The sequence below is a fragment of the Buteo buteo genome, chromosome 15, assembly GCF_964188355.1.
Source record: "Buteo buteo chromosome 15, bButBut1.hap1.1, whole genome shotgun sequence".
In the NCBI taxonomy this organism is placed as follows: Eukaryota; Metazoa; Chordata; class Aves; order Accipitriformes; family Accipitridae; genus Buteo; species Buteo buteo.
Window position 1 is genome coordinate 1670703 of NC_134185.1, and position 26749 is coordinate 1697451.

Here is a 26749-nt window from a genome sequence, read left to right on the forward strand (position 1 = left end):
AGGTTGTTCCAGTACTCATCAAAACTTTCTCAAATGTGAAAAGTAAGGAGCCTGGAATTGTTCAAAGACGGTATGTAACTTTTCATTTTAATTGTCTGTGGTACCAAAATACAAGAAAGTGGCAAATACGATACCAGTTTTTTAAAAGAGACAATGAAAGGCCAAAAAGATTGATGCAAACAAAACCCCAGCAAATCTATATTCAGAGGCAATTTCCGAAAAGTTGTAATAAAGAATGTTAGTAGAAAAATCATGGAACAATATGACATAAAAAATCATTGTAAAATTTTGTAAAAGGAAGTTATTCATCCCCAATTAGAATTCCTTGAACACATTAATGGTCCTATACAAGAAGGTCATCCAACAACATAGCTAATTTAACTTCCAAAAATATTTTGACATCGTTCCCCACCAAAAGTTTTTAAAGAAAATTAATAGTCATGGGAAATACAGGAAGGTCTTCTTTTGGGTTAATAAACTGGTTAAAAGAAAGGAAACAGAAATTACAAATACTAGGCCAGTTTTCACATTGGTTAGCTGTCACAAATATTGCCAACTGAGTCCTGTGCTGTTAAACACATACACAAATTACCTGAGAATGTATGAAGTACTGAGGTAAAAAAGTTTGCTGATCACAACAAACTATTCAGAACAGTCAAAACAGTAGCTCCCTGGAGAATATTGCAGAATTATCTCTTCACTTGGGAGACAGGATCCCTGATTTCAGGGAAATGATTGATCGTGTAGGAACAGAGCATGTAGACCATGACTTCTCAATCTAAAGTAGAATGAGTAGCACTGAATGTGACAGCAGTCAATGAAACAATGAATGACATGCAGAAGATGTATTTTTGGTGATGTGACAAATATCTATTTAGTCTCTACCTGTTTATTTATATAAAAGCACATAAATATATAAAATAGCTTGAAGAAGAATAAGCAGAGCTCTTAATTAGAATAAGCATTTGGGTGATGCAAAGACAGATCCAGAGCATATCCTAAATAGGACATCAGAAAGAAAATACTTGTCAGGATCTAAGGCTGTCACGTCAAGATCCAAGAAGAAATCAGACACTCTTGAGGATGTACAATGCATTTCAAACCAACAAACACTCTAAAAATGCCTTTCTGAGTACTGTAATCACAAACCTGACAACAGAGCGGACGTAAAGACGTATAATGTATGTAAGGAAAGTCAAATTAAAAGGGAATGGCATAAATACAAGGACAAATACTTTCATCCCTTTTTTTTGAAAAAATACAGGTGCTGGAATTGATACAAACAGGAACAGCTCACACTTTCCACAATGTAGCACTGAAATCCCATGAAGATGTTGGATAGAATAGTCAACATTGTTCACTTTCATTTTCTGTATCACAGCAGAACCTCAAACTCAAGTGCATAGCTACTACAAGCTAGGCACCTATATTCCACTCTACCTTGAGTGAAGACTAATGCCTGGCAACCAGCTCCCACTTAGTCTATTCTGAGCTACAGCTTAAACTTATGGAGCAGATGATGCTTTAAATTATATCAAATATGAGATATCCTTTGAACAATTGCCAACTGCAGATTTATGATCTAATGAAAAAAAAACTATAACCAGCCTAGAGGTCTCATTGTATACACTGATAAAAAAATTTAAGAAAATTGAAGCAGATTTTTTTAAATGTATAGGACTGTATGAACAGTTCTGGCAATTTGACTGGCAATCAATATGTCAAAATTCTGTCAAAATAAAATGGTTTTACAAATCATATGAGTCTTAATAATTAAGTATGAAAATTTCAGATGTGCTGTGGACCAACAGGAAATCTGTGGAGGTTCAAGAACTGGCCCCTCTAAGATTTCAAACCACCCACTCTTCCTTATAGCACTGTAGCAAACAGTTGCAGCCATGGAACAGTCTAGTATGCCTTGTAATCCTATGAAAGACTGGATGTCCTTTCCTTTGTTGGCTTCTCCAGGAATCTTCTCAAGATGAACACTGCAGCCCAGGGGGCATTAACTGGGTCTGGACCACTGTAATTTGCTCATATCCAATGACTACTGTAGCAGGAATGTTAAAGCATCATGTAAATGTAATATTATTACGAATTATTACATGGAAGTTACTGCAGAGCCCCATTCTGCAGCTTTATCAGATCAGGTGAATGCCAGATAATCAAACCTGAATACTGTGCACAGACTGTACTAAATTCTCCCACTGCTTTGCAACGCTCCGGCAAGGGAAACGGATCATAAACTCTGTCTAACTAGACAGTCACAGGGGGATTACTGTTGCTTTGGTCTGTGGAAGCACAGCAGCTGTAACATACAGCAAACTGCTCTCAGATCGTTCCAAATTAAGGGCTCGATTCTGTATTTTGTAACACCTGTTTTACACTATTTCTTCACTCAATGCCATTGACTTCAGTGGATGAGTAATTGTGACAGAAAGAATGTCATTTTATATGTTTTATCAATCGTTTATTGAAATGTTTCAAACTTTCTTATCTACAAACAGCAATACTTGAGAATATTCTGAGACTAAATGGGCAGTTTCATAGCATCATATGATTGCGATATCACACTATCTTTTTTTCGTAAGAAAACTATATGTTTTCTTATATATGCACAGCATATTTTACACCTATGTATTTAAAATATGTGTCCCCACAAAAAAGTTCAGCCAGGTATGGGACAGTAGTCTAACTGAGAGACTTCAGATGTATAATGACTACTGTCTCGTCTTAGTTACAACACTAGCACACTATGATCCTGAGCACATCACTCAGTTATCTGTTGCCATTTCCCCATTGGTACCATGGGAATACCAATGCCCACATGTGTATTTGCATACTTTCCACTTCATCTTTTATCTTTACTCTACTTAGAAGATTGTTCTCCTGGTACAGAAGCTTCCTTTCCTTCTGAAAATTTCCTGTTTGTATACTTGCAAAGTTTCATTATAGAGAACTGCTTACGTTGAAAAGGAATATGAAGATATAATGACATTTCACATTCTCAATACTAAAATACTATTAAGTCTAGAAATATAAATTACTGGAGCAATTATAGTAGCAGAAATAACACTATTACTGCAATCAACTGTTGCTGTAGGTATTTGAAAACAATCTTTAATTTCCCTTTGAGTGTACCAATCTCTGCAGAGGAACAAGCTATTGTAAACAATTAATGATACTAAAGCTAGCATGAAATTAATTATTCTGAAACATGTCTTGAGATTTCAGAAATAATACTTTTTTTTTTAATTTCTGATTTAAAATGTCTTTTTTCTGTGTGTAATTTGGTTTCTATTCCCCTGTTGTTGATTTTTAAGTCTTAGAAAACAGCTATCATAAACAGCTTTAAAAAACCAATGTTTTAAAAAGATGACACTGTTTAACTGTTTAAGTGATTTTGCTGTTTACCTGTTTCTTAGACGTGACAAGTCTGCAGTATGCCCGTCACATTCTTTAATGAAGAAATAGGATATGATTTAAAAATAAGTAATAAACAAAGCTGTCAGAGAATTAAATGGGAGGTTTTTTGCTGTGTAGAGACAGCAGGACGAGATGTCTGCCAGCCAGCTATTTATAGTTTAGCTTTCCTCCTGACTGTTCAGCTCTGCCTTTCTACACTGTCAGATGAATCCACTAAACTTTGCAAAGGACAGTTTACAGAGAGTCATAAAAACAATTTCTTGCTGTGCGTGAAACAGTTTGCAGTGCTTGAACTTGGATGAATTTGTCCAAGGTGTTTCAGTGCATGGATCTGTTATCTTGTTTTCTACCCGTGTCTTCAGATCCTTCAGAATTCATACCCAGGCAAATGCTTTTTCTATCTTTGGCCTGTGGGTATGTAAGATCAGAGAACTGTAGATGTGTACGAGGAAGGAGCGGCAGAGAGGAGCTGTTAAGGACTGACCACTGCCCCCATTCCCTACCCTCCCCATGCCGCCCGGGGGGACGAGACAGAGGAGCTGGGAGTGAAGCTGAGTGTGGGAAAATAAGTAAGGAATATCCATTGCCCTCCCTTTGTCCACAGAGCCAGTCATCTCAACATGGAAGGTAATCATACTGGTCAGGCTGAGTTTCCCCTTGGCAAATCCACGCTGATTGTTCCCAAGGACCTGCTTGTCCTTCATTTGTTTCTAGAACTGTCTCAGGAACTGAGTTGTCCCATTGGCCTGACCAGCTCATGGTTACCCAGATCTTCCTCCTTGGTCTTTCTGAAGATGAACACGACATCACATTTGTCTTTTTCCAGTCATCAGGGACTTCCTCTGATTGCTCTAGTCTTTCAGAGGTGACAGAGAGTGGCCTTGTGATAACATCAGCCAGTGGCGCATGCTTGTCTGCATCCCATCTGGACCCATGATACTTTACATGTCTGGTTTACTTAAGTAGTCCATACCTTGATCTTGCTCTAATGTTGATAGTGTTTCTCCCCACCAACCACTGCCACTAAGCACAGAGATCTGGGAGGTCTGAGAGCTTCTGGTTCGTGAAGAAATCTATTGGGTATTATGGCATTGCTTCCCCAGATATCACAGATGTTCTTTTAAATGTATCACTGCCTTGAGGGTAAGGCTGTAATCTGTTCTCCTGAAGTGCCTTCCCAAGCTGTGGCAGCAACCATGGAAATCAGCAGGAGGTGACCAGGAAGGAAATTCAAACTTCTGTGGATAGTGTGCCAAGTCTGTTATTACCCTGGGCAGTGGAAACATACATAGTTGGTGCCTTGCAAGCCTTCCAGTCTAGAACTATTGACTTTGTTTAGTGATACTTCCATTCAAAATGGTGTATAATAGGCAGAAAATCAATCAAGTTCAGAACAGACTCAAAACATCTCAATGAGTACATACGTACAGAGAAACAGTAACTTCTCTTAAAAATTCCTGAAAGACCTTATGGTTTCCTAACCAATCTTTAAGGAAGGCTGAAACAGTTTCCTCCCTTAAGGAAAGAGTAAAAGGCTACCCCTTATACAGAATGGCATTAAAGAACAAAAGGAAAAGCAGTCAAGTTAGGGAGGTAATTCCCTTCTCATTTTTGGAGAAGAAAGCTTCAACTTTTTGAGACTGAAAGGCAGAGAATAACTGTTGCACCTTGCCTTACATGTTGAGGGCACTCTGACTCTAAGCAATAGCGAATAATAAACATACAGACAAAAAATAAATATGTGGAAAAAATGCATGGACACTTGAGAGCTGATTAGGAAATTGCACTATAGGAAATCCTCAGAAGACGCAATATTTTACCCTGAGGGCTTCACAGATCATATCAAACCTCACTCATAAAGAAAGGAAGAGGAATCTAGCCTGGAAATTAATAGCATAGCACAAGCCAGTTCCAGTAATACAGAACTCCTGTGTCAACAGTTTCTGGCACTGACAGCTAGAAGTTCCTGCTAGGCAGAAACTGAAGCAGTCTGGGGTCTGAAGTCACTGCTCTACAACTTCCACGATATTGGAAGGTGGGAGAGCCAACAGCAGAGTGAACTAGTCCGGAGAGAGAAGGAGCTCATCTAAAACAAGACAATGTATTATTAGGCAGATACTATGGATATCACAAGGGTCATTATCAGACTTGACTCCAAGAGTGATGAGAGCATTTGCCAGAAAAAGCTGAGTCTCAGCTGGAGCAGAAATCTCCCTTGAAGCAAACTGCAGGAGGAAGGTCAGAAACAGACCTTTTCTGTTTCAGGGACGATGAAGGTTTTACAATAGAAGCCTGACTGCCTGGGTCAAAGCTGATGAGAAAAACTTCCTGGAGTGGTTTCCTACTGCTGGGATTGAAAAGCCCACATAAAGAGAACTTGGACAGACGGTTCTCCATTCCCTGACAAAAAGGAAAAATATAGCCTTTATAGACTGTATGTGGCTTAAAGCCAACAGACTTTGATAGGGAAGCCAAGGAAAATTAAACTTGCCCAAAGCTACAAAAAAAGTAAAACTTAAGCAAAATGAGACACCAAGATCAAAATGAACACAAAAATCACAAAGGAACAAAGAAAATGAAGTTAAATAAAAGGCTGAGGTAATCTCAAACAGAAAGCAATGAACTGCAGAAAGGCTTCATGGAAAGCTAGAGAGGCAACTGAGAGTCGAGAACGTATTTTTACCTTTTGGGCAAGTTATATGAACATTTGCTTTCCAAATACTAATAAAGGTTAAGTATCACCAGCTTAAGCACTTGCACATGTCCCACATCTATTACCTCATCTGAATAACAAGCATGGACCATAACATTTCACCTATTAATCCTGCGTTAAGAATAGAATAAGCTATTGAACAGCAACATCCTTAAGGAAAGAAAGCCCATCTTGATATGACAATCCAACATATATATAGGCAAAATGTTTTAGCAGTAAATTACCCTTAAACCATTGTATTTTATCACTATTTTAACTCACCTAAGGTAAACCTATCTTTCTGGATTTTATTTTGCCTTTAGCTAGTGAAGAGCTATCTACTATCTCAAACTTTCTTCTCGCATACACATTATTATGTATAACCCTCAAACAAATTGCTTCCTTACCTGCTCCTAAATACACTCCATGACTTGAACTTCTCTAAGCCTTCACTATAAATCCTTCAGTAGAAGGCTGAGCCAGCTGGGAACTGCTTTGCACAGGGGCCACGCTGCCAGGAGCTGGACTGAGCGTCCCCTGGGTGTACGGTGCCAGTCTCAAATGAGTTACAGGGGCTGGGACTTTGGTCTGTGTGAGGGTGAAGAGTTTGACTGTCATAGACTAGAACAGAAATCGCTATCTATACTCACCCTCCTTTGAAAAAAAAAAATTAGATTGGAAGTCACTTAAGCGATGTGCATCTGTTACTGTGACTACCCCAAATTCCTCCATAACAACAATTCAGTAACGATCCACTTCTCTCCAACCCTCTGCGTACTCTTCTTCCCTGACTCTGTGCTCGCCCCATCACATACTACTTCTCACCCCTGCATACGCCGCTACCCTGGCTGCATACAGGGCCCCACAAAATCAAGCTCCTGTACCATACCTCTCATTCATTAACGCAGTTCCACAGGTTAACTCTCTTGTTCAGTCCATTTTTACACACACCTGTCTGTGCCAGCACAGGATGCAAGCAGAGACATTACACAACCCAGTGCAGTTACACTTCTCACATATTCACAGAACTAGCACCTGAGGTGACAGGCACCTCCTCTAAATTTGATCATATTTGTTCCTTAACACCGCCTACTCGAGGCAAACAGGATTGCAGATCGTAACTTCAGGTCAGGATGGTGTTTCTGTTCTCTTCACTTACCGATGTCCCACGCATCAAAACTGCAAGGGACCACGCTCATCCCTTAGATGTAATCCTCGGAAAGCTGTAAGTAATTTTTATTTTTTGCATGGTTCAAATCTCTTCAGTTATATCCTATTCAATATGCCACTCCCAAAATAACAAACATCTTAAATAGAAATAAAAAGAAAAAAAAATTACCTGTTTTATTGCATAATGATGAGGCAAACCACCAACAAATATGGATCCTGTTTCAAGCCAATATGAACTGGACCAGAAATTTCTAGGTATACTTGTCTTTGCAGATATCCCCAGGATTGACATTTCTGCTTCACATGGTACCATGCCTTGCCTGCATAAATTTAGAAATAGGCACATTTTACCACCACATATAGTTTACGTTACTGTCTGTGGGAAAACAACAGAAGATTGGCGAGGAGGACCGTCAACACGCTCAAGCACCTTGCGGCCGGCGTGTCAAAACACACATACATCATACTAACTGTGGCTTGGCCTTGCGTGTTGGACAAGTAGAACATCAGTGTGCAGATACCGTCGGCCTGTGACAGACTCAGAGGCACCTATCGAACACGCTCGAGATTCCTGCCCTGCCGTGGGAAAGATCACAGCACGGAGGTGAACTACCCCTGCGCCAATCCCTGGAAAGCAGGCGCACGCAGCAGGTTCGGCGATGCTCCGGCACGGACCGAGCTCCGCGGTGCCTGCGTCGCCGCTCATGTGCCTCTGCCCGGGTGCTGCTCTGGGCATCCCCCGGTCGGTGAGGTAACAAAAATACATTTACTCTGCATTTCATCCGCGGTTTTGTGGTTGTTCCTGCATCCTGCCTGTGCCGGCTCATGCACTGTCTATCTGACAAATTAATTAGGCTGTTACTAAACCAATGAGGAAAGAAAATCAAGTAAATAGCTGTTTTTATATTAAAGACTATAAACATAAAAGAAGCTGTTTAACAAGCTGTAAGTTGGCATGTCTTTGGGGTTTGAACTTCCATTAAAATGAAGCCATATTGTAAATCTGAGCAGTGTAATTGCTAAAAAAGCCAAAGCACATAATAATGGCTGAATAAAAAAAGCTAGGCAATTTTTAACAATAACAAGGACGCTTTGTAATTTGAAAAAAAGACATCTATTGACCTCAAATATTTTAAATATCCGTCTTTTTCATCACAAAAAAAGATAACCCAGAAAAGCAATTTAAAATAAACTGCATTTTAGAGAGTGCAGACATACTATAATCTGTAACAGTTATCTTTAAAAGCATCATTCCTAAAACTGAAGGCAGTAATATTAGACCCTGAAATTAATACATACATTCCCTTTTCCCTGCCTCTGTCCACACACCCTCTCAGCAGTGTCGCTCTTAACAGCATGCATAAATTGTTACCAATAAACAGAAGGTGCAAAGTAAACAATTTGGTTTTCTGCAATTTTTTTTAATGATGCAAAGCTCATTTACATTCCAATAACCAACTGGCAGCAAGCACTTTGTCTTCATGAAAGAAAGCACAGGGAAGAAATATCAGAACTAAACAAGAGTCTCTCATGTAGGAATTTCTTTCAGCCTATCCTTCTCTGCACACAAAACAAATCAAAGTTCAATCAGCTGTATGTTTAAAAATATTCAAGTGCCTTTGTAATACAGATGTCACAAAAAATCTATGTGAAAATAGCATATACCAAAAAAAAAGCCCCTATAAAAGCAACAGTCTGTAATTTAGCTAGGATGCTGTAGGTAAAATATGAACACAGTGTATCTTTGATAATGCAAAATTAGCTTCTGAAACTTATTAGTAACAAAAGGAGCATGGAAAGTTTCCTCACTATCTTCTGTCAGATACTGATCTCTCACATACTATTTGATTTAACTGAGAGGATGGAGACTTAACATAAGCAACATTTGCAAACAGTTCTCTGTGTGTGTTTTCTGTATAATTCTGTTTTTGTGATACTTTCACAAAAATATGGAAACATGGTATTAGCCTTTTAACAGAAAGGACTATAAATATTTTTGTAAGCAAAATGGCCTGTCCATGCTATGATAAATAACCTCAGATGAAGAATATAAAGTTTTGTTTTGTTCTTACAATCAACATTAAAGAAGAGAAATAAATTGGGGGTTTAATTCTGTGGACCAAAAATACACTTCTTAAGGGATGAGTTCAGGGGATTTTTTTGTTTTCACCTTAATTTTTACAAAGTTTTTTGAAACTTGCTAATTAATAGCTAACATGAGCGAGAAAAAAAGAGAAAATTGTAGTCAGAACTGCAATCAAGGAAAGCAATGTTTTCCTACCACATTTTGTAGACATTATGCAATTGTTGTTATGTCTAAGCACATACACAAGGTTCTGCAGCACAGTGTTTTCATTATTTGGTTACGAAGGAAGTTTGCTGATAATGTGCGTAACTCATACGTGCATTCTCAGTAGCTGTTTGCAATGATCAAGCAGTTTTTCCTAAGGCTTGAACCCAGTGTGACATCTTGGGTATACTCATTCTACAGCAGAAAGCTGTGGTGAGTGTTCTAAGGAAAAAAATATTGATTTTTAAATATCTAAAATTTCTTCTCTTTCTGATAAAAGAATATAATATTTATGAATAAAAGCATAATAATAGGATAGCAATCTTTCTGAAATATTTTAAATCAGACTTGTTTTAATGCAATGTAATTCTTAATATCAGAGTGGAAGAGGGTCAGGAGGGGAACTGAGAGGCATTTTTTTATTTTTTTTAAACTAAGTAACAGATGTGCTAGATGAAGGAAAGCTGCCCAAACAACTTTTTTTTTTTTTTTTAAGTACTGTTTCTTTTACACATTTTGAGATGCTAATGCTGTAACTGGTTACGTGACCACGTATGTACTTCTATTACACAAGCACCCTATTTACAAATGTAATTCTTTTCACGTTAGCTTTAGACATATTTGTTAGCTTGTCCTTAATAGCTTATATGATGGACATGCAGAGGCATTTTAGTGTGCATATATAAACATATTTTGAAATTAATCCCCAGCACTTTATGTCAGAAAACAAGTTGATGCAATTCAATAGCATGAGCTGCCTTTGCCCTAAGCTTGTTAGAATGTCAGCCATGCACCTTTGATTGTGCTTGATTGAATCTAGCAGGGTCTGGCCAAATTAGAGTAACAACCTTAAACCATTATTGTTTAGCATTTGCTGATGATACAATCACCGGGTCATATATGCACTCTATGAAATTTCCATCAGGCTTTTAAAATACTTTTTCTACAATCAGCATATTGGGTGCTTTAAAGGTCAAGTAAGAAGGCAGAGCTTTTTGCATAATTATAAATGTGGAAATGCATACAGCAACTCTCAAGCACTTTTGCTGGGTAAGCTACCAGTAATTGTGCCTCAGTCCAACCCAGCAGTAACAGTTCACAGTTTCCTCATTTGTACTCACATAAATGTAATGATTAAATACTGGCCTATTAATTATAACCTGAAGATGAGTTCTGTCTAAACTGTACTAAACCCATTGCTCAATGCCTCGCAGGTTGGAAGGATGGAAAGGTCAGATAATAATTTGATAACTGTTGGGATAACGGTACCTGAACATGACAATGTCCGTATGAAATCCAAATCCTTTTACATAATGTCCTTACTTGCTGACATTTGTTAGTGATGATTAAATGACATGTTTGGAATTATCATAAAATGGTAAAAAGGTAATAAAACAAATGGGGGAAGAGGAGGAGGGAAAGGGAGATGTCCAGCTAAAGTATAAGTGTCAGTCATGCTGTGCAGCCTTGCTGGGAATAAAGCTTCTTTAATCTGGTTTTCCTGATAAGAAAGGGAAATGTCTTGTTCTAGAAACAAGATTGAAACTTTTACCCATCTCTGGCAATTTCACTTCCAACGTGATCATGCTAAACAACAATAACCAACTCACTAACTACCCTTGAGCTACTTAGGATGTAAAGTTAGCATTCAGTCTATTAAAACAATAGGTTTGCAAACAGCTGTATCAAATGAGTTGTGAACTACAAGAATTAAAGAGTTATATTATCGTATAGTCTAAAAAACAATCCCAAATTTCCCTGATTTTGTTGAAGATAACTGATTAAATAAAGCTAAGAAACGTATTTCATTTTCACTGCACTTTATTATTTTACAGATTTCTTAGCTCAAAAAGATCAAAGCCAACTCATGTTTCCCTCTGTTTTCACTCAGTATCTGGTAGTTTTCATTTTCTGGTTTCGTACTCAAACTGCTCCTTGCAGCAGCATGTTCATTTTTGTAGAACTGCAACAAAGCAACAGACCTATTGTCACAGACAATTAAGAGTTACATTTCTTAATGCACATTTAAAAAGTGGGATCAATTTTGACCCAGCAGTGGTTCTGAAACCCTTAGGCTTTGCAAGGATGTTTGAGACAACTTTTAGAATGGAACATCTGGACCTCTCTACTCAGAGAGGTTCTTCAGGTTTCACCCTTGGAGGTTTCCAAAACCTGGTTGAATAAAGCCCTGAGCAAACTGGTCTGACCCCTCGGCTGGCCCTGCTTTGAGCAGCAGGTTGGACTAGAGACCTCCTGAGGTCCCTTCTAGCCTGAATTATCCTATGATTCTACAATCCTGAGACATTTTTCTTCAGCAAAAAAAACCCCAGCCCTGTAGTAATAACATTTAAAGAATAAGGCAGAATCTCCTATTACCCTCAGTAGATTGATTCAGATAGAAAATATACCACTTACACTCACAGTCATTAAATTTTCGCTCTGCACTAAGATGCATCATTTTAGACTGCTCACATCTGTTGGTGCCGACTGTGCCCTACTGAGACACCAGGTAACACACACTTTCAGGTTGCAGATGAACTAATGAGTCAACAACACATTTTTTCTCATTCCCTCTGACAGCAGACTCGTATTTCCTGGAACTGGAGTTGATTTCTTAGCCTGGTCTTAGAGAGCGATTTAACTAAATAAATAAGAACAATGAAGCTATTGACAAGGCATGAAATAAATTTATCTTAGAATAGAGGGGGAAAAAGAATGATCTTTTTTTCATATTCTATGGAATGAATTAATACAGTACCCCCTTATTCTTTTCACAGAGGTTACACTTACAGTACTAAACTAAAAAGGTGCACAACATGAGTTCAAGTCCTGACACATAATTGTTCGTATTTTTATGAAGTTATCACAGTTCCTGTTACAGTTGCCACCCAAGCTAGCTATCACCTCCAGTTCCAAAACTGAAAAACTTCACTGGTTAGTGCAATTCAGGAATCACTCCTAGTTTAAATGTTGCCAACTTATTTTGCAGTAAGTATTTTTATAGACATGATCCGGGACCTGCCAGTTGGCCTCAGGTCCAGAGAATAGCCTTCAGATTTCAGTTTTATTTACTACTATATATTTAGCTAGAGAAAAAACAATGATCTATGCCTCTGGCCATTTCTGTCTGCAGTTTGGAGAGCTTCAAGTTTCCTGCTGCTCACATTGTAACAACTTTAAATAATATTTGCAGAAATTAAACTTAGAAAACAATCTGCACTTATTTCAAGTTGATGTAGATGTAAATAACGAGTCATTTAGTGAAAAGCTTGGCCCAAATTAGAGTATGGTATTCAAGCATTCAGAGAGCGGCAAATTTAGAGTCGGACCTAGACTTGCAACTCTGACGTTTTATTTCAAGTGAAACTGAAAGACTGCACTGAATAAGAAGATAAGTACCCATAAGCATCCTTTAATGTTCTTCAGAAAATAGTACAGAACAAAGTTTGAGGTATGTTGCCGGTTATTAGAGTCTTACTCTACTGTTTTTACATTTCTGTCCCTGCAATAAGTTGTTTCAGAAGTTAAAACAGAAAATTTTTATTCATTGGAGCTCTTTTGAGATCCAAAGTGAAAGAAAGTAGCAATGACAGAAACATTTTTAGTATTTATTTAGTTAAATAATCTGAGCAAGAATAGATTGCTATACACCACAGATTTGTCTCTGATGATTCTAAATTCTAACTTCTGAGTGTCTCCTTTGATGGCAGAGTTCTGAGAAGGTGTAGAATGTGATTCTACCCAAGATGTGGCATGACTAAGTAAGCAAGCTTTTATCTTAAAGAGGCTGTAAAACAACAGTTTGTCTCAAACTAATTGGCGGTATTACGTCGCTATTAACTGTTATTATGATCAATTTAGTATAATTAAATCCATTGTGTTCAATTACATTGTTAGAAAAAGGCAGTTGCTTATTCTCTGTTGACTCATGAAGTTTATGAAAAACAGTCACTCTGTGGAATATAAAAAACATGCACAACATATTGAGCTCCAATTTCATGATGGTTCTTCATTTCAATTAAGATTGTTTTACATTGCATTAATGCAAAATAAAATAATATTATTTAGCTGCAAACAAATGCACTTAGTTTTAATATTTTATTAGATTTGATCGGTGCAGGGTTTTTTGTATACTGATACAGATATGCAAGAAGAAAGTCTACTTTCATTATTTTCAATTTCTGGAAACTAACTGCAAGAAATGAAAATACTAATGCCAAGTTTCTCTGTCATCACTTCTCAGTTTTGTCTATTTCCACTATTCCTTCTTTCTCTGTGAAATCTTAGTTCTTGTTGAATGAATAAAGCACTTGTAGAGACTTCAGAATAGCAAAGGGTATTCTGACATGTCTGGCAATGCAGAACAGATCTTTACTACACAATGTGCGAAAGGAGTATGCTCATGCAACATCAGCAGTATAACAGCATGATTTTTTTCTGAAAGAAAGCTTGTTTCTGAAAGAAAGTTAAATTGCTCACTTTTAGAAGACAAGCTTTAAGCTAACATTTTAAAAAAATTCTGAAAGTGAATGGAGGACTGTGAATATGTACAGTAGATATGGTGAAGCCTGGATCATCTCACTGGCTTTTCTTATACTTCTATAGGTATGGTATGAGTGGTAATTTAGGCAAAGGACTACATTCCAGCCTTTATTCCACAGGCATTCCTATATTCCTCCTCCCTTCTTTGCACAGCAATTTGCATTAAATAATAAAGAATTTTTAAATAATGAAAAGGTAGAAATAAGTGTGATAGATTAAATAAAAGGCTTGAAAGCAAATTTATTATCTAACTTGAATAAATCCTTTACTATATACTGTCGGCCCCAACCAAAATCTCCTTCCTTCCGTGTCTCACAAGGCTCACCTCAGTGCTTGCTCCCTACAGCAGGCAGACTCTGCTGCTTTTATTTAGGATTTTCCCAGTCTGCACTACTGTTGCAGACTCTCTGCAAGTTCCATCCTGTCCTTCAGGGAGAGAAAGCTTATTTGCTTTCAGAAGAGGAGCAATCTCCCTGCCTCCAAGATGACTCTGACTGAAAGGGAATCATGCGGGATGAAGCAGAAAGACAGCCTCCCTCTCCCTACGAGGAGTTACACGGTACAGTATTCACACAGCACTCTCTGAATAACCAAGACAGCTATACCGCTTGTCCTGCTCTCTGCACATCCCTCTTCAGTGAGAAAAGGATGGCTTGCATCATCTTTCAAATACTCGTGCCGCCTCATATCTGCCTCAGCACAAAGATTTTCAGAAAACTTACACCTTCAGGCTTCTGGATGCAATGTGCAATGCCTAAGAGCATTTTTGTCCCAGTACAGAACTGGCTAATTATTTTTGTTTCTCCATTCTCTGGGACACCTCTCAAATAGCAGAGCTTGAGACTTGTGGTGAAAGGATATCCAGCAGGTAAAAAAAAAAATCTTTGAGGTGAGAGTGGATTACACCTCTCAGATGTCTGCCTCTGCTTGTTCGTACAGTCTGGGTCACATATCTGAGACATAGGGTTAGCAGGGGCAGAAAGGAATCTTTACCCAGCTTTTATTTCCAGCTTTTCACTGAAGTGCTGGCTGGGGTTTGCCAGCCAGAATCATTTGGATATATAAATTCCTCACCAGTGCTGTGGGTTTAGGAAGAGGTGACCTCAGCAGAATGTGTCATAGGAAAAATATTTAAGAAATAGAAGGGTTTGATTTAACTGAAGTCTGTGGCTTTCTGAACAAAATATTGATCATTTATGACACAGAGGAGGTCAACCTCATAGTCCCTTCGTGGTCAAATGAGCAGTCCCTTCTGGCCTGAAACTCTAAACCCAAGAAATTTTACAAATTTTATCTTAGATAAAAATGGTAGCCTATGGTACCTCATTCTGTAGTGTTCAAATGATGTAACATGTTCATCCATAGAGGGGAAAAAAAGTTCTATAAAATATTTTTTAAATCCTACAGTTTTTTCCTGAGCTTCCTTTGTGATAGATGGTATATTTGCTCTTAATTAATATGCATATACTGTATAAAATATACTGACATCACATGTGAAAACACGAGAACTTAAAATCACTTTGCTTAGGAAGTCAAAGGGCTCAGCACATTTAAGTGTAGAAAAGAAACTACAGGATTGTGTGCATTACATCTATTAGGTCTGCTTTCCAAATAACAAAATCCATTTGGAAATAGGATACTGTTATGTTCTATTACTTTTTATAAGGAAAAATTATGTCAAAATGTCAGTCAATGTTTTTACTACTTTGTTTTAAAAATTAGCAATTTGAGTTATTCTGAGAATAAAATTATGAACAGTCTGGGAAATTAATAATGTGAAAAATGGAGTTAAGAGTTACTGTATAGATCACATGGGATACAGAACAAGATTTAAATATGCTTAAACAGAGAACCAGCTAAGGACATGCCCCGAGGAAAAGCCTCCAGCAAATACATAAATTGTTCAGACAGTATCTCTAAGAGATACGGAATTTAGTGATATGCAGCTGTCAGTAAGAGAGAGCATGTTGTTTCTTCTCTATTTTTACTGAAGACAGAGAAAGAAAGGCAATTGTAAATAAGAAAAAAATGAATACTTTGCAAATCTAGAAATAAAAATACAGTTTTGTTTTTCATTATAATTACACTTCAAAGAATAGATAATAGTTTTGGTAAAGTACTTCTACTACTGAAGTTTAAGATATTCTCTTTTCAGAAAAAAAAATTAAACTAACCAGTACTTTGAAAACATCTAAGATTAATAGAAGATAACTGCATTGATGCACAGTACATGAAGCTAATTTCTGGTATTTGTACACAAAAATAATCTTCAGCTACAGAAATCTATGCTTACTCACAAAACAAACTGGGTCAGTATAATTTTATTGATTGCCTATCACTTTCCTTAATATTTCTTCAGCAGCAGATAACATCAATGCATTATCAGTATTCCACCTATATATAGACCAGTTTGCTTACCTGTGTTTATTATTTTTTAACTGTTCTGATGATTTTTAGGGAGATGCTGTATTTGTATTTACATTGCTGTTCCTCTCTAGCATCTATAAAGTCATTATTTCCATAGTACTCTAAGTCATTAAAAAGTGAAGGTTAGGTATAAAAAGTATAATCTGAAAACTTATTGATTGAACATTTATTCTTAAGAAGCACCACCATTTATTTTGAACACTTGACCTCCAAATAGAAAGATACATTAAGCTACATTTAAATTATCGAGTATTTATGAGATAAAGTAATGAATAAAATTAGTCACAGGAGGGAATGTTATTAGCCCAGCTCCCCTTCTACTTATCTGTGAAAGGATTAAAAAATCAAATTAATTCTTTCTACATGTACTGCACAGGTTAGTAGAATGAACTGGAAAACACATGAAGATACATTCTGACTAGTAAAATTTCAAAACTTTATGTAGTGTTTTTTGATTCATATTTGATTTTAATCTCACAGTTCATAAATCAGAATCTTCTTTGATTCTCTTCAATCCAGCAGTGCCATTTCTGTGGCACTGTCATGCTCTGCTAGTGGGCAGCGATAGTGTCACTGTGTAACAGAAACTTTCAGCACCTAGAAATTAGGTTTTTTGAGCTACTTGTGCCAATAGCCACTATTTGTTGTAAAAAAGTAATTATCTTTTTCCTTTCAGATGTATTCCAGAATACCCTCTTTGGAGGATATTCTTCACTTCTTCCTGTTCATCTGTGTGATAGTCATCCTAAGTATTTTAGGTTACATTTCTTTATCTCTGTCCAAAAAAAAACCAAACCAAAAAAAGAATTCTTCCAATTTTCTTGATACTTTATGATCAACTCATTCTTATTTTCCACCTTACAAATCCAGGTCCTGACATTAGTTTCATTATTTCAAAAGTTTTCATAATTTGTTTTCCATTTTAAATAAAAACTCCTCTGCATCTAAACTTCATTCTCAAATCAGTTTGTTTTCATTGACTTAGCCCCTCTGCAATGGATACTGGACAGTAAGTAACAGATAAAATCTAATTAGGAATCAAGATACAGTGGAATTTAGGAAACAAGAAACATCATTTTATTACCAGTGTTAATAAATCATAAATAAATTGGACTAAATGTAATAAACTGCACTTCTTCCAAGTAAGAGCGCTGAGCTGAGAAAAGTTTCTGATTATACAAAAATTAGAAATTATGAGATAAGTTAGCACTTGTGTTGTATTTCATACAGCCCTAGTTTTACACTAGGCACTTTAGGAGGGACTGAAAAAAAGACTAACACAGCCAGGGCTAGGAAAGTATGTTTGTGAGGATCCTATCAGTGGCCAGATTACAGGTCCAGCAACTTCCTAAATAATTTTTATTGGTAATAAATATGAATCAGGCTTTACTCTGCATATGTCCAAGTATTTCAACAAAAGTCTTGCAGCTGATGCAAGGCTATTGATAGCTTCCTTGGGAGAGACCCAGAAAGTGAAAAGAGCATGAAGCTATCGCATCATGAATACACTTCTTACCGCATTATATAAATATTGAATACACTTCTACTCTAATTAAGTAGAAGCCATTGCTATTAATATTTTGTGGCTTACACTGTTTTTTGAGGAGATGGCGTGTTAAGCATGTTTTCATTAAGTAGAGAATATGGCATTTACGCAGTACATGAAACAACAGATGGATGACCTCTTCACCTACATGCTGTTATGTTAAAAATGAAGGCCAATGTTCAGCACCCCTGTGATAAAATAAACACAGGAATTTACAATACAAGTGAAATATAAAAACAAACCAGAGAAGCATCTGCAGTTTTTTCTAACCACTTTATCTATCATCTGCTTATCTTACCTGCCTGAAAGCCCTAGGGAAAATATGAGCTTTGTAGCATATTCTGAAGGATAAATAATACAGCATATTTTGCACCATATGGATTATCTCAGGCCTTCATAAAAAGCTGTCAAAACCAAGCAATATACAAGCTCCAGAGTGAGCATATGTTGCATTATGGCATGATTAGAAAGATCTTTTTCTGACTAGAGGAATCAGAAAACACCTACATCTCAAAACCAAGACAATCCATCACCAAAAGTCCTACAGTTAACTAGTGCAAACCTCAAATTTCAAACATTATGAGTTAAAGGAGAAGAATAATGAACTCTCTAAAAAAGAAAACTGCCACATTTTGCAGTTGGTTTCTAGACCAGTGGAGCATCTACACCAGTTTTCTAATCCTAATGGTCACAGTCGATTAAAAGAAAGTTCAAAGTGGATAGACTAATTTTAAAGAAAGAAGTTGCATTCATGACATCTACTGCATAATCAATTTATAAGATGATAGATTTGCTAAAGCAATTGACAATTGTGATCTGAGATTAAAAGTAAAATATAGAATTTCTTATTTAATCAAGGAGACTATAATCAGTACTGAAATAATTGTTGAAATGGAGTGTAGTGGACCAATAAAAGGACAGATTTCTAATATCGCTGCTGCAGTTTGGCCTGTTTCTGCAATACATGTTAATTTATCAGCTTGTTTTGATGACAAAGATTGAAGAAGATAAATCTCAAAGCAGTTAAAGGTGGCAGTTTTATAAGGGCTGGAATGAGAAGATTGTGGTAGAGCATCCCCTGCATTGCCAGTAAGGTAACTGTACCTTCACAAGAAAGCCAAACATGTAAACTTCCCCAGGCTTGAGTCTAACATTTCCTTCCCTTCATAATACCCTGAGGAAATCTAATCCCTGTGGGATATTGCCCATATCCATTTTTCACTGTAGCGCTTTCACTTCCCTGGCAATGTTCTTAAGAAAAGCAAAACAATACAGTCAGAAATGTGAGTGAAACAGCTGCAACGATCTTCATTAATAGCTAGACTTGGTAAACAACTGTACTAGTTTACACATAAAACAGAATTCTCGGGCACTGCTCTGAGGCAAACCTTGGCAACATGTTGGTTTTAGCAGCCAATGCCATACATTAAGACTAATCTGAGGCAATAAGTTACATTCTACCCAAAATTATCAAGCTATCCCGGATTTTGATGCAAATCCAGTCCTCTTATCATATCCAATTGTATTAAATCGTTACAATTGTTGTAGCCACAATATTCCATTATCATGAAATAACAGCATGAATAGCAATGCTGCTATTTTCCTTTTAGCATGAATATTCTGGTGAACTATGAGAACTGGATATAGCATAGTGTCTGACAGTAATATGCACGTTTATTTGCAAACATTAAAAGGTGTGACATTTCTTTTATTCACACCAGGAATGATTTCTGTGGGATAAAGGAAGTAGTATAATGTTCCCCTGTAAGCAGAAAAGGAAGATGTTATCACTATCTAATTTTCACTGTATTTCAACTCACATTACACAACATTCACTACTTTTAAGTCTATTTCTTTCATTTAGTATGATATTGTAAAGGAGGTATATTCTTTGCAGACGGCTTATCTTCAGTAGGTGAAATGCATTGCTTTTAGTGAATTTGAAAGACAAAAAACTTTCCATCACAGGGCCACATCAAAAGGGCTCCAAACAATTAGAAATACTTTAAATAACGAGAATGAGCAGTTTCTTCCAACAAACAAGTACAAAATCATTTTTTTTTATTACCCATGATGTCTGTTCATAATACTTAACATCTGCAGAACAAAGACAATCCCACACTGTGCATATCCACTATGTTAGAGTATTCAGTATCTCCTACACTCCCATCCTGACTTCACCAACTTCCCAGATACCATTGTTCAATACTTAATTTACTCACCTCACTGCAAATCAGTTCTGAGAACATTAAACAATGTTTGCAAAGCTCTAGACAGCTGCTGAATAAGCTACAGCAATTTTTCACTGAAGTAATCTTAAGTTTTACTGTGCCATTTTATACTACAGTTGATTAAAATAAATGTTAACTTCATAAAACAAGTAACACACGTATTTCAAGAGTCACTCTATCAAATCTAATTGTCAATAATATATATTTGTTAATAAAGAAAAAAGTATGTAAAGCAGTGGTTATACTTTTCCATACAGCATATACATTTTCTTCATTAACTCAAGCACATGTAAAGATGCAGTAGATGAAAACAGAAGCAACTTCTAAACAAACCTTTCTGAATCTGCACCATTACAATTTTAAATCTTAGAATCATAGAATTGTTTAGATTGGAAAAGACCTTTTAAGATCATCGAGTGCAACCATTAACCTAGCACTGCCAAGTCCACCACTAAACCATGTCCCTAAGCACCACGTCTACACATCTTTTAAATACCCCCAGGGACGGTGACTCAGCCACTTCCCTGGGCAGCCTGTTCCAATGCTTGACAACGCTTTCAGTGAAGAAGTTCTTCCTAATATCCAATCTAAACCTCCCCTGGCGCAACCTCAGGCCATTTCCTCTTGCCCTATCGCTTGTTACTTAGGAGAAGAGACCAGCACCCACCTCACTACTCCCTCCTTCCAGGTAGTTGCAGAGAGCGATCAGGTCTCCCCTCAGCCTCCTCTTCTCCAGGGTGACCCACCCCAGTTCCCTCACCCGCTCCTCATCAGCCTTGTGCTCCAGGCCCCTCACCAGCTCGGTTGCCCTTCTCTGGACACGCTCCAGCACCTCCATGTCTTTCCTGCGGTGAGGGGCCCAAAACTGAACACGGTACTCGAGGTGCGGCCTCGCCAGTGCCCAGTACAGGGGGACGGTCACTGCCCTGCTCCTGCTGGCCACACCATTTCTGATACAGGCCAGGATGTTACTGGCCTTCTTGGCCACCTGGGCACACTGCTGGCTCACGTTGAGCCGGCTGTCGACCAACACCCCGGCTCCTTTTCTGCCGGGCAGCTTTCCATCTACTCTTCCCCAAGCCTGTAGCGCTGCGTGGGGTTGTTGTCACCCAAGTGCAGGACCCGGCGCTTGGCCTTGCTGAACCTCATACAGTTGGCCTCGGGCCATCCATCCAGCCTGTCCTACCCTCCAGCAGATCAACGCTCCTGCCCAGCTTGGTGTTGTCTGCACAATGTCATCTTAAAACAATGGCCCAAAGCATTTCCAGTCTACTAAAGTAAGTAGAGTGATTAATTAATAATTGCTCACTAATTAGCCTGAATCCCATAAATGGTATGTATTCCTTCTCTTCCAACAGCAAAAATCAGTGTGGCCCATCATACTTGAGCTGTCCTGAAATAATTACCATTCTCTGCAAATGAAAGAAGATAACTCTTTCTTCCTTCCTTTTTAGGCTCAAAAGGAACACCAGAAATAGAAATTGTTTTTTTTCTTTCCAGCTATTGCCATAGGCTGATTTACAGATTCAAGTTATTTTCTGCTTGATGGAGTTGGGGGAAAATGCATAAAATAGGTGCACTCACATCATGGTACTTAATACATCTGAGTAATGTCAATGACATGGCAGTTCTAACGCTCCAGCACCAGGGGAAAGGATGTTTTTCTTTAAGTCTCCTGCAGTACTGAGGGTTCAGGTATTCATACGTTTGTTGTCTTCACGACCTTAAATCTTTCTTAAAATGAACAACAAAGGAATAACAATAGAATTCTAATGGATTAAAGTAGATAACAGACTAAAAACTTTATGTCTCCAGTCCTTATCCACTTTCTCTGTGTCACTTGGGAATTTTTTAGATTTCTTTGGTTTTCTTCCTCAGTTGTCTTTAATGGACTTGCAGAGTCCTTGATTATTTAGTCACCTTTCATACAGAAGCTGTTTAATGCCTTTTTCTTTATTTCTCTTCTCTAAAAAAAAAAATTCCAATTCTACTTTCTCTATTCTGAGATTGAGAGGGACTCAAAACCAGAGAAATACACAGAACCGCGTATGTTAATCAGGATTTTAGAGAATCCCACTTTTATCAGTGTCATAGAGGTGTCTTCTATTCCTTCCTGGTCAGAGAGGAGGTTACACTTGCTTTTATCTTCCATTAGCATGGTTTGGTTTTATGTTATTCCCTTTTTGGGTGATAAGCACAACTTCAGCGAATTACTGACTTTTGCTCCTTGTGTTAATTTGCATTGTCTTACAGCATGGTCTGGAGCTTAAGCCTGGTTTACATTGCTGGAAAAAAATATGACAGCAATGATAGCTGAAATGCAGCAGCAAACCATGGTCCTTCTCACTGACTACACCTGAGGCAGCAAGGCACAACAGAATGGATCCAATCAGCACTACAGTTTCTCATAGAAGATAAGGTACAGCTGTAGCTGCTCTGCAAAAGTGCTTCATTTAGCTATGTTTGGACACATATAGCTGTAAAAGGCTTATTCCAGTAAAAGGCTTTTGTCCCTTCTGTACCCCTCCACAAACTTTTTAGGGAATCATTTGTTCCTGAGAGACAAGCAGACAGCTAGCTTTCTTACTTCTTGCTGGACTAGAGGACTTGGACCTATTTTAAGGTGTCTAATAGGAACTGGGCACCTGAAAAGCTCACTAAGACTCATGCCTAATTTTCCGATGAAGTGAAAACAAAACTTTCTCTTCCAAGTTCTTGAAAGGTTGTGGGTTCTAACAGCACAGACCTTTGGTCATCAGATATATCTATGTACAAAGAACATGGAAAACCTACTACCTACCTCATTTTCCTTTCATTTTATCCTCCTTCAGTCACAAGTATTACTTTTCCAGGAGTAATATATCTTATTGTGAGTTGCAAGTCAGTGACAGCAACGAAAGTCATGGTGCAGCTTCTGCCTATTTATCTATTTTCCAAGATTTTTCTATTAGTCACACTCTCATTGTCAGAAATGCAACTATTTCCTGGACTAAGTAGCTTGGACCTACTGCACAGCGGCTTCCCTGCCTGAATGTTTATGTTTGCTATGATACATGATTTCAATGAGAATAAGCTTATTTCTGTTAAGCACATCAGTAATGTGATGAGCACTGTCCAACTGTACTATAGTTTTAAACATTCTTTCCAAGGACGTGTTGTAGTCCACACTACCATAACATGATTTTACTGCACACGTTCAGGTATCACTCATAGCTAATTAGATATAGTATGACTGGAATTTACTAACTACCCAACCTAGATGATCTTCGAAGCAATTATAAACACAGACAACAGTAAAATATAAAACTTACCTAATTTGCACGTTATACCAGTGTCCATCATCCACTCTAGCAGTAGTAGTGATGTTTTTGACTTCTGCTGCTTCATCACATAAAAACTGGTACTACAGAGTGGGAAAAACGCTTTTATTACATGATTTCTAATAATTAAACAGTTACAGGCTCAGAAACTTGAATTTAAAAATAACAAATGGTTTAATAAAAACCTGAAGGATGTCATGTGTATCACACAAAACTAATGTTTCATTAAAGATCTGGGTCAGGAAGTCTATTGTACCAGAAATATACAAGCACACATATACACTTCCTAGCCTGCATGAAAATGCTTTAATCTTTGTGCATTGAACAATCAGATGTTATGGGCCTGATCTGCAAAGAAGTTGACCATCTGCAACCCAAAATTAACAGTGGCCACGGGTGAATTTTACTTACCATTTTATAGCCTCCTTACACTTCCAAACACGTAATGTAGCATGCAGGCTTGAGCATTTTGGAACACCATTTAATTTCCTATACTAATGTGAACAAGCACTTGATTTCATGGTTTGTCTACTTGTAATTGTAGCTTGATTGTGAGCTTAGAACCATTTGTTCATTGGGCTTTAAATCTGCATTTAATTGACCAGCTTTGTGAATGATTAAGTGAATTCAATTAGTTTTAACATGGCACACTGGGATCTCTGAATAGATTTTTGTCAATTAAAGTACTTTCATATTTTATGGTGCTTATGATATGTTAGAAAAATATCTTTCTGCATCATTACTTTACCATGAATACAAGTAAGATGGACTTAGAACCATCAACATTTTCTAAACCTCGGAGAACTTCCTGCCCCTGACTAACCTAATTTGTTCTGGATAGTCACAATATAATAAAACACAGTAAATCACAATATAACAAAATAAAGAAAAAGGCTACTTTCTTCTTTTGCTGTTTATGTTTAATTTATATATCTTTTTAGTATGATTATGCTCTTTAGACATGAAGGCAAATAACTCAAATATGGTGTTCCTAACAGCCATTTCACAATTCTTACAGAAGAATATAATTACAGCCAAACTTTTGGAATATTTTAACAGGAAAATGGAAGATCCATTATGAGAAAAGTAACTTCTCGTTTAATATCTTTTTATAGCCCCTTCAGTGTCTGCCCATCTCTTCATAAAGCTCAAGCTTTATCTCTCCCTCAGAAAAGAAGGAATAACTTGCCAAAGATAAGGACATACTAGGATACACATTTTACTCCTTAAAGTTTATAAACAAATGTATTCCTATTTAGTTTGTCCATGAAAGCCAAGAAAATGTTTTTTGTGATCCTGTGGAACTATGAATTAACATGATAGGTCACATAAAAGGCTTCTACTCAGAGCCACACAGTAACAAAGATACACTCTATTCCCTTGCACAGTAAATTTTCCCATGACAATTCACTCAATTCCAGAGCCTCCCTTTTAACAATTTTAATGAACTTGCACCTGAGGAGGTTCAGTTAGTTTAGGCTTTGTATATAAAACAGAATACCTTAATTTGTACCAGTTGTAAAGACAAAATCTACATTCTTTATTTTTGTCTTTTAATGTGTACTTTTTATATAAGACATTCAAATTACAATCACTATTCAAGTTTCCTCAAGCACCAACTCGTGAGGCATACTAATCGTATTAGCCGTGAATTTGCCCTAAGAGATAGCAAGTTTGACAACTGTTTTCCTTAAAATACTAAAGAATCCCCAGACACTGTAGCTCTATCTACTATCTTCTACAGTAGGAAACAGAAAAAAAAAATTAAAATTTTTTACAGACATTAACTTTTACTTCTCTTTCAGTGGGAGATTTTGATGCCTTACCTGTAAGGTGCCATGTCTGATGAAAAGCTGAATTAAAAAATGTCCTTTTGTTTCTGGGCTCTGTTCAATATACAGGAGTCGTCCATGAGGTTTATAGGTCTTAAATTCCAACTGGATGAAGTTTTGTACATTCAAATGCAAGCCTTGAAATTCCAGGTAAGAATCACCATAATAGCAAGCACAACTAAAATCTGTAAATAGAAATTTGAGAGGATATAAGGATACAAAGACATTTTTCTTCTTCACCCACTGCCTTCTTATTCTGCTAACAGTAGCAAAGATACAGGATACTCTTTTACATCTGTCAAGGAGACAGACATGAATCTGAAAATTTACGTTACGTTTCTTCTGTCAAAGACTAACACTGAAAGTTTCTAAAACTAGACATAAAGGTTTAGGTCAAATTATATTAAGCAGGCAACTAGGATCAATGCCTGAAAGAAAAGGCTATGAAGAGGATAGTACTTGGTACGTATCTAGCAGCTTTGGCTCCGCATGAGTCAGTAATAGTTTTTTCAAAGTTAGGCATTCACATAGTTTTTGATGCAAGAATGAACGAGTTTGAAGTCTTTGCAGAAACCAAATGGTATAGAAAGGCAGGAAGACATTCCACAGCCTAATTATGAAATTGGCATCTTAATCAAATATGTCAACTATTCCTGCCTAAAACAAACAATGGGATGTTGCTAGGGTGAAAGCTGAAAATTTCCCTTCTGACTACATCTAGCTTGTCTGTTTGATTTGTCTACATCCCTCTTAAAATTCAGCACCCTGTGCCACACCTGGCAAGGGCAGATGCAGCTCTTATTTAAATGGAAAAGGTATGTGAATACATGGCTGCAAGCCCATCAGATGACAGAGTACACTTAAAAGTGGCTGCTTTTTCTTTTTTCTCTCTCTCCCCCTTTTCTCTCCTTTGTCCTTTCCTTTTCCCTCTTCTCTCCTCTCCTTTTTCTTCTCCTCTCTCCTTCCTTCATCCTCCCTTTCTTTTCTTCCTTTTTCTTTCTGTCTTCCTTTTTCTTTTTTATCTTTTCCTTTTTTCTTAATTTCTCTTTCTATTTTTTCTTCCTTTCTTTTCTATTTCTTTCCCCCTTCCTTTCTTCCTCCTTTTTTATCTTCCCTTCCTTTCCTTTGCTTCTTCCTTCCTTTTCTTTCCCTTTCCATCCTTTCCTTTCTCTTTCACATGTTGTGTTTTTACAAGAGTATCCAACACGCATATGGGTGCCCCCATTCACACACAAATGCAGTCATGCACTTCTTAGGTTTTTTTACTTGCCAA

At 37.3% G+C, this 26749-nt stretch overlaps 1 protein-coding gene across 1 annotated transcript in view; it reads right to left on the reverse strand.

Annotated features, from left to right (window-relative positions):
• The window catches only part of EYS (eyes shut homolog), an 810501-nt gene that overhangs the window by 244622 nt on the left and 539130 nt on the right, over positions 1-26749 (reverse strand). Inside the window, exons 33-35 of the mRNA XM_075046421.1 lie at positions 25471-25661; positions 23636-23727; positions 7458-7608 (exon numbers count right to left, since the gene is read on the reverse strand). Of these exons, the coding sequence (XP_074902522.1) occupies positions 7458-7608; positions 23636-23727; positions 25471-25661 (434 nt within the window). The remainder of the gene's footprint in view (positions 1-7457; positions 7609-23635; positions 23728-25470; positions 25662-26749) is intronic.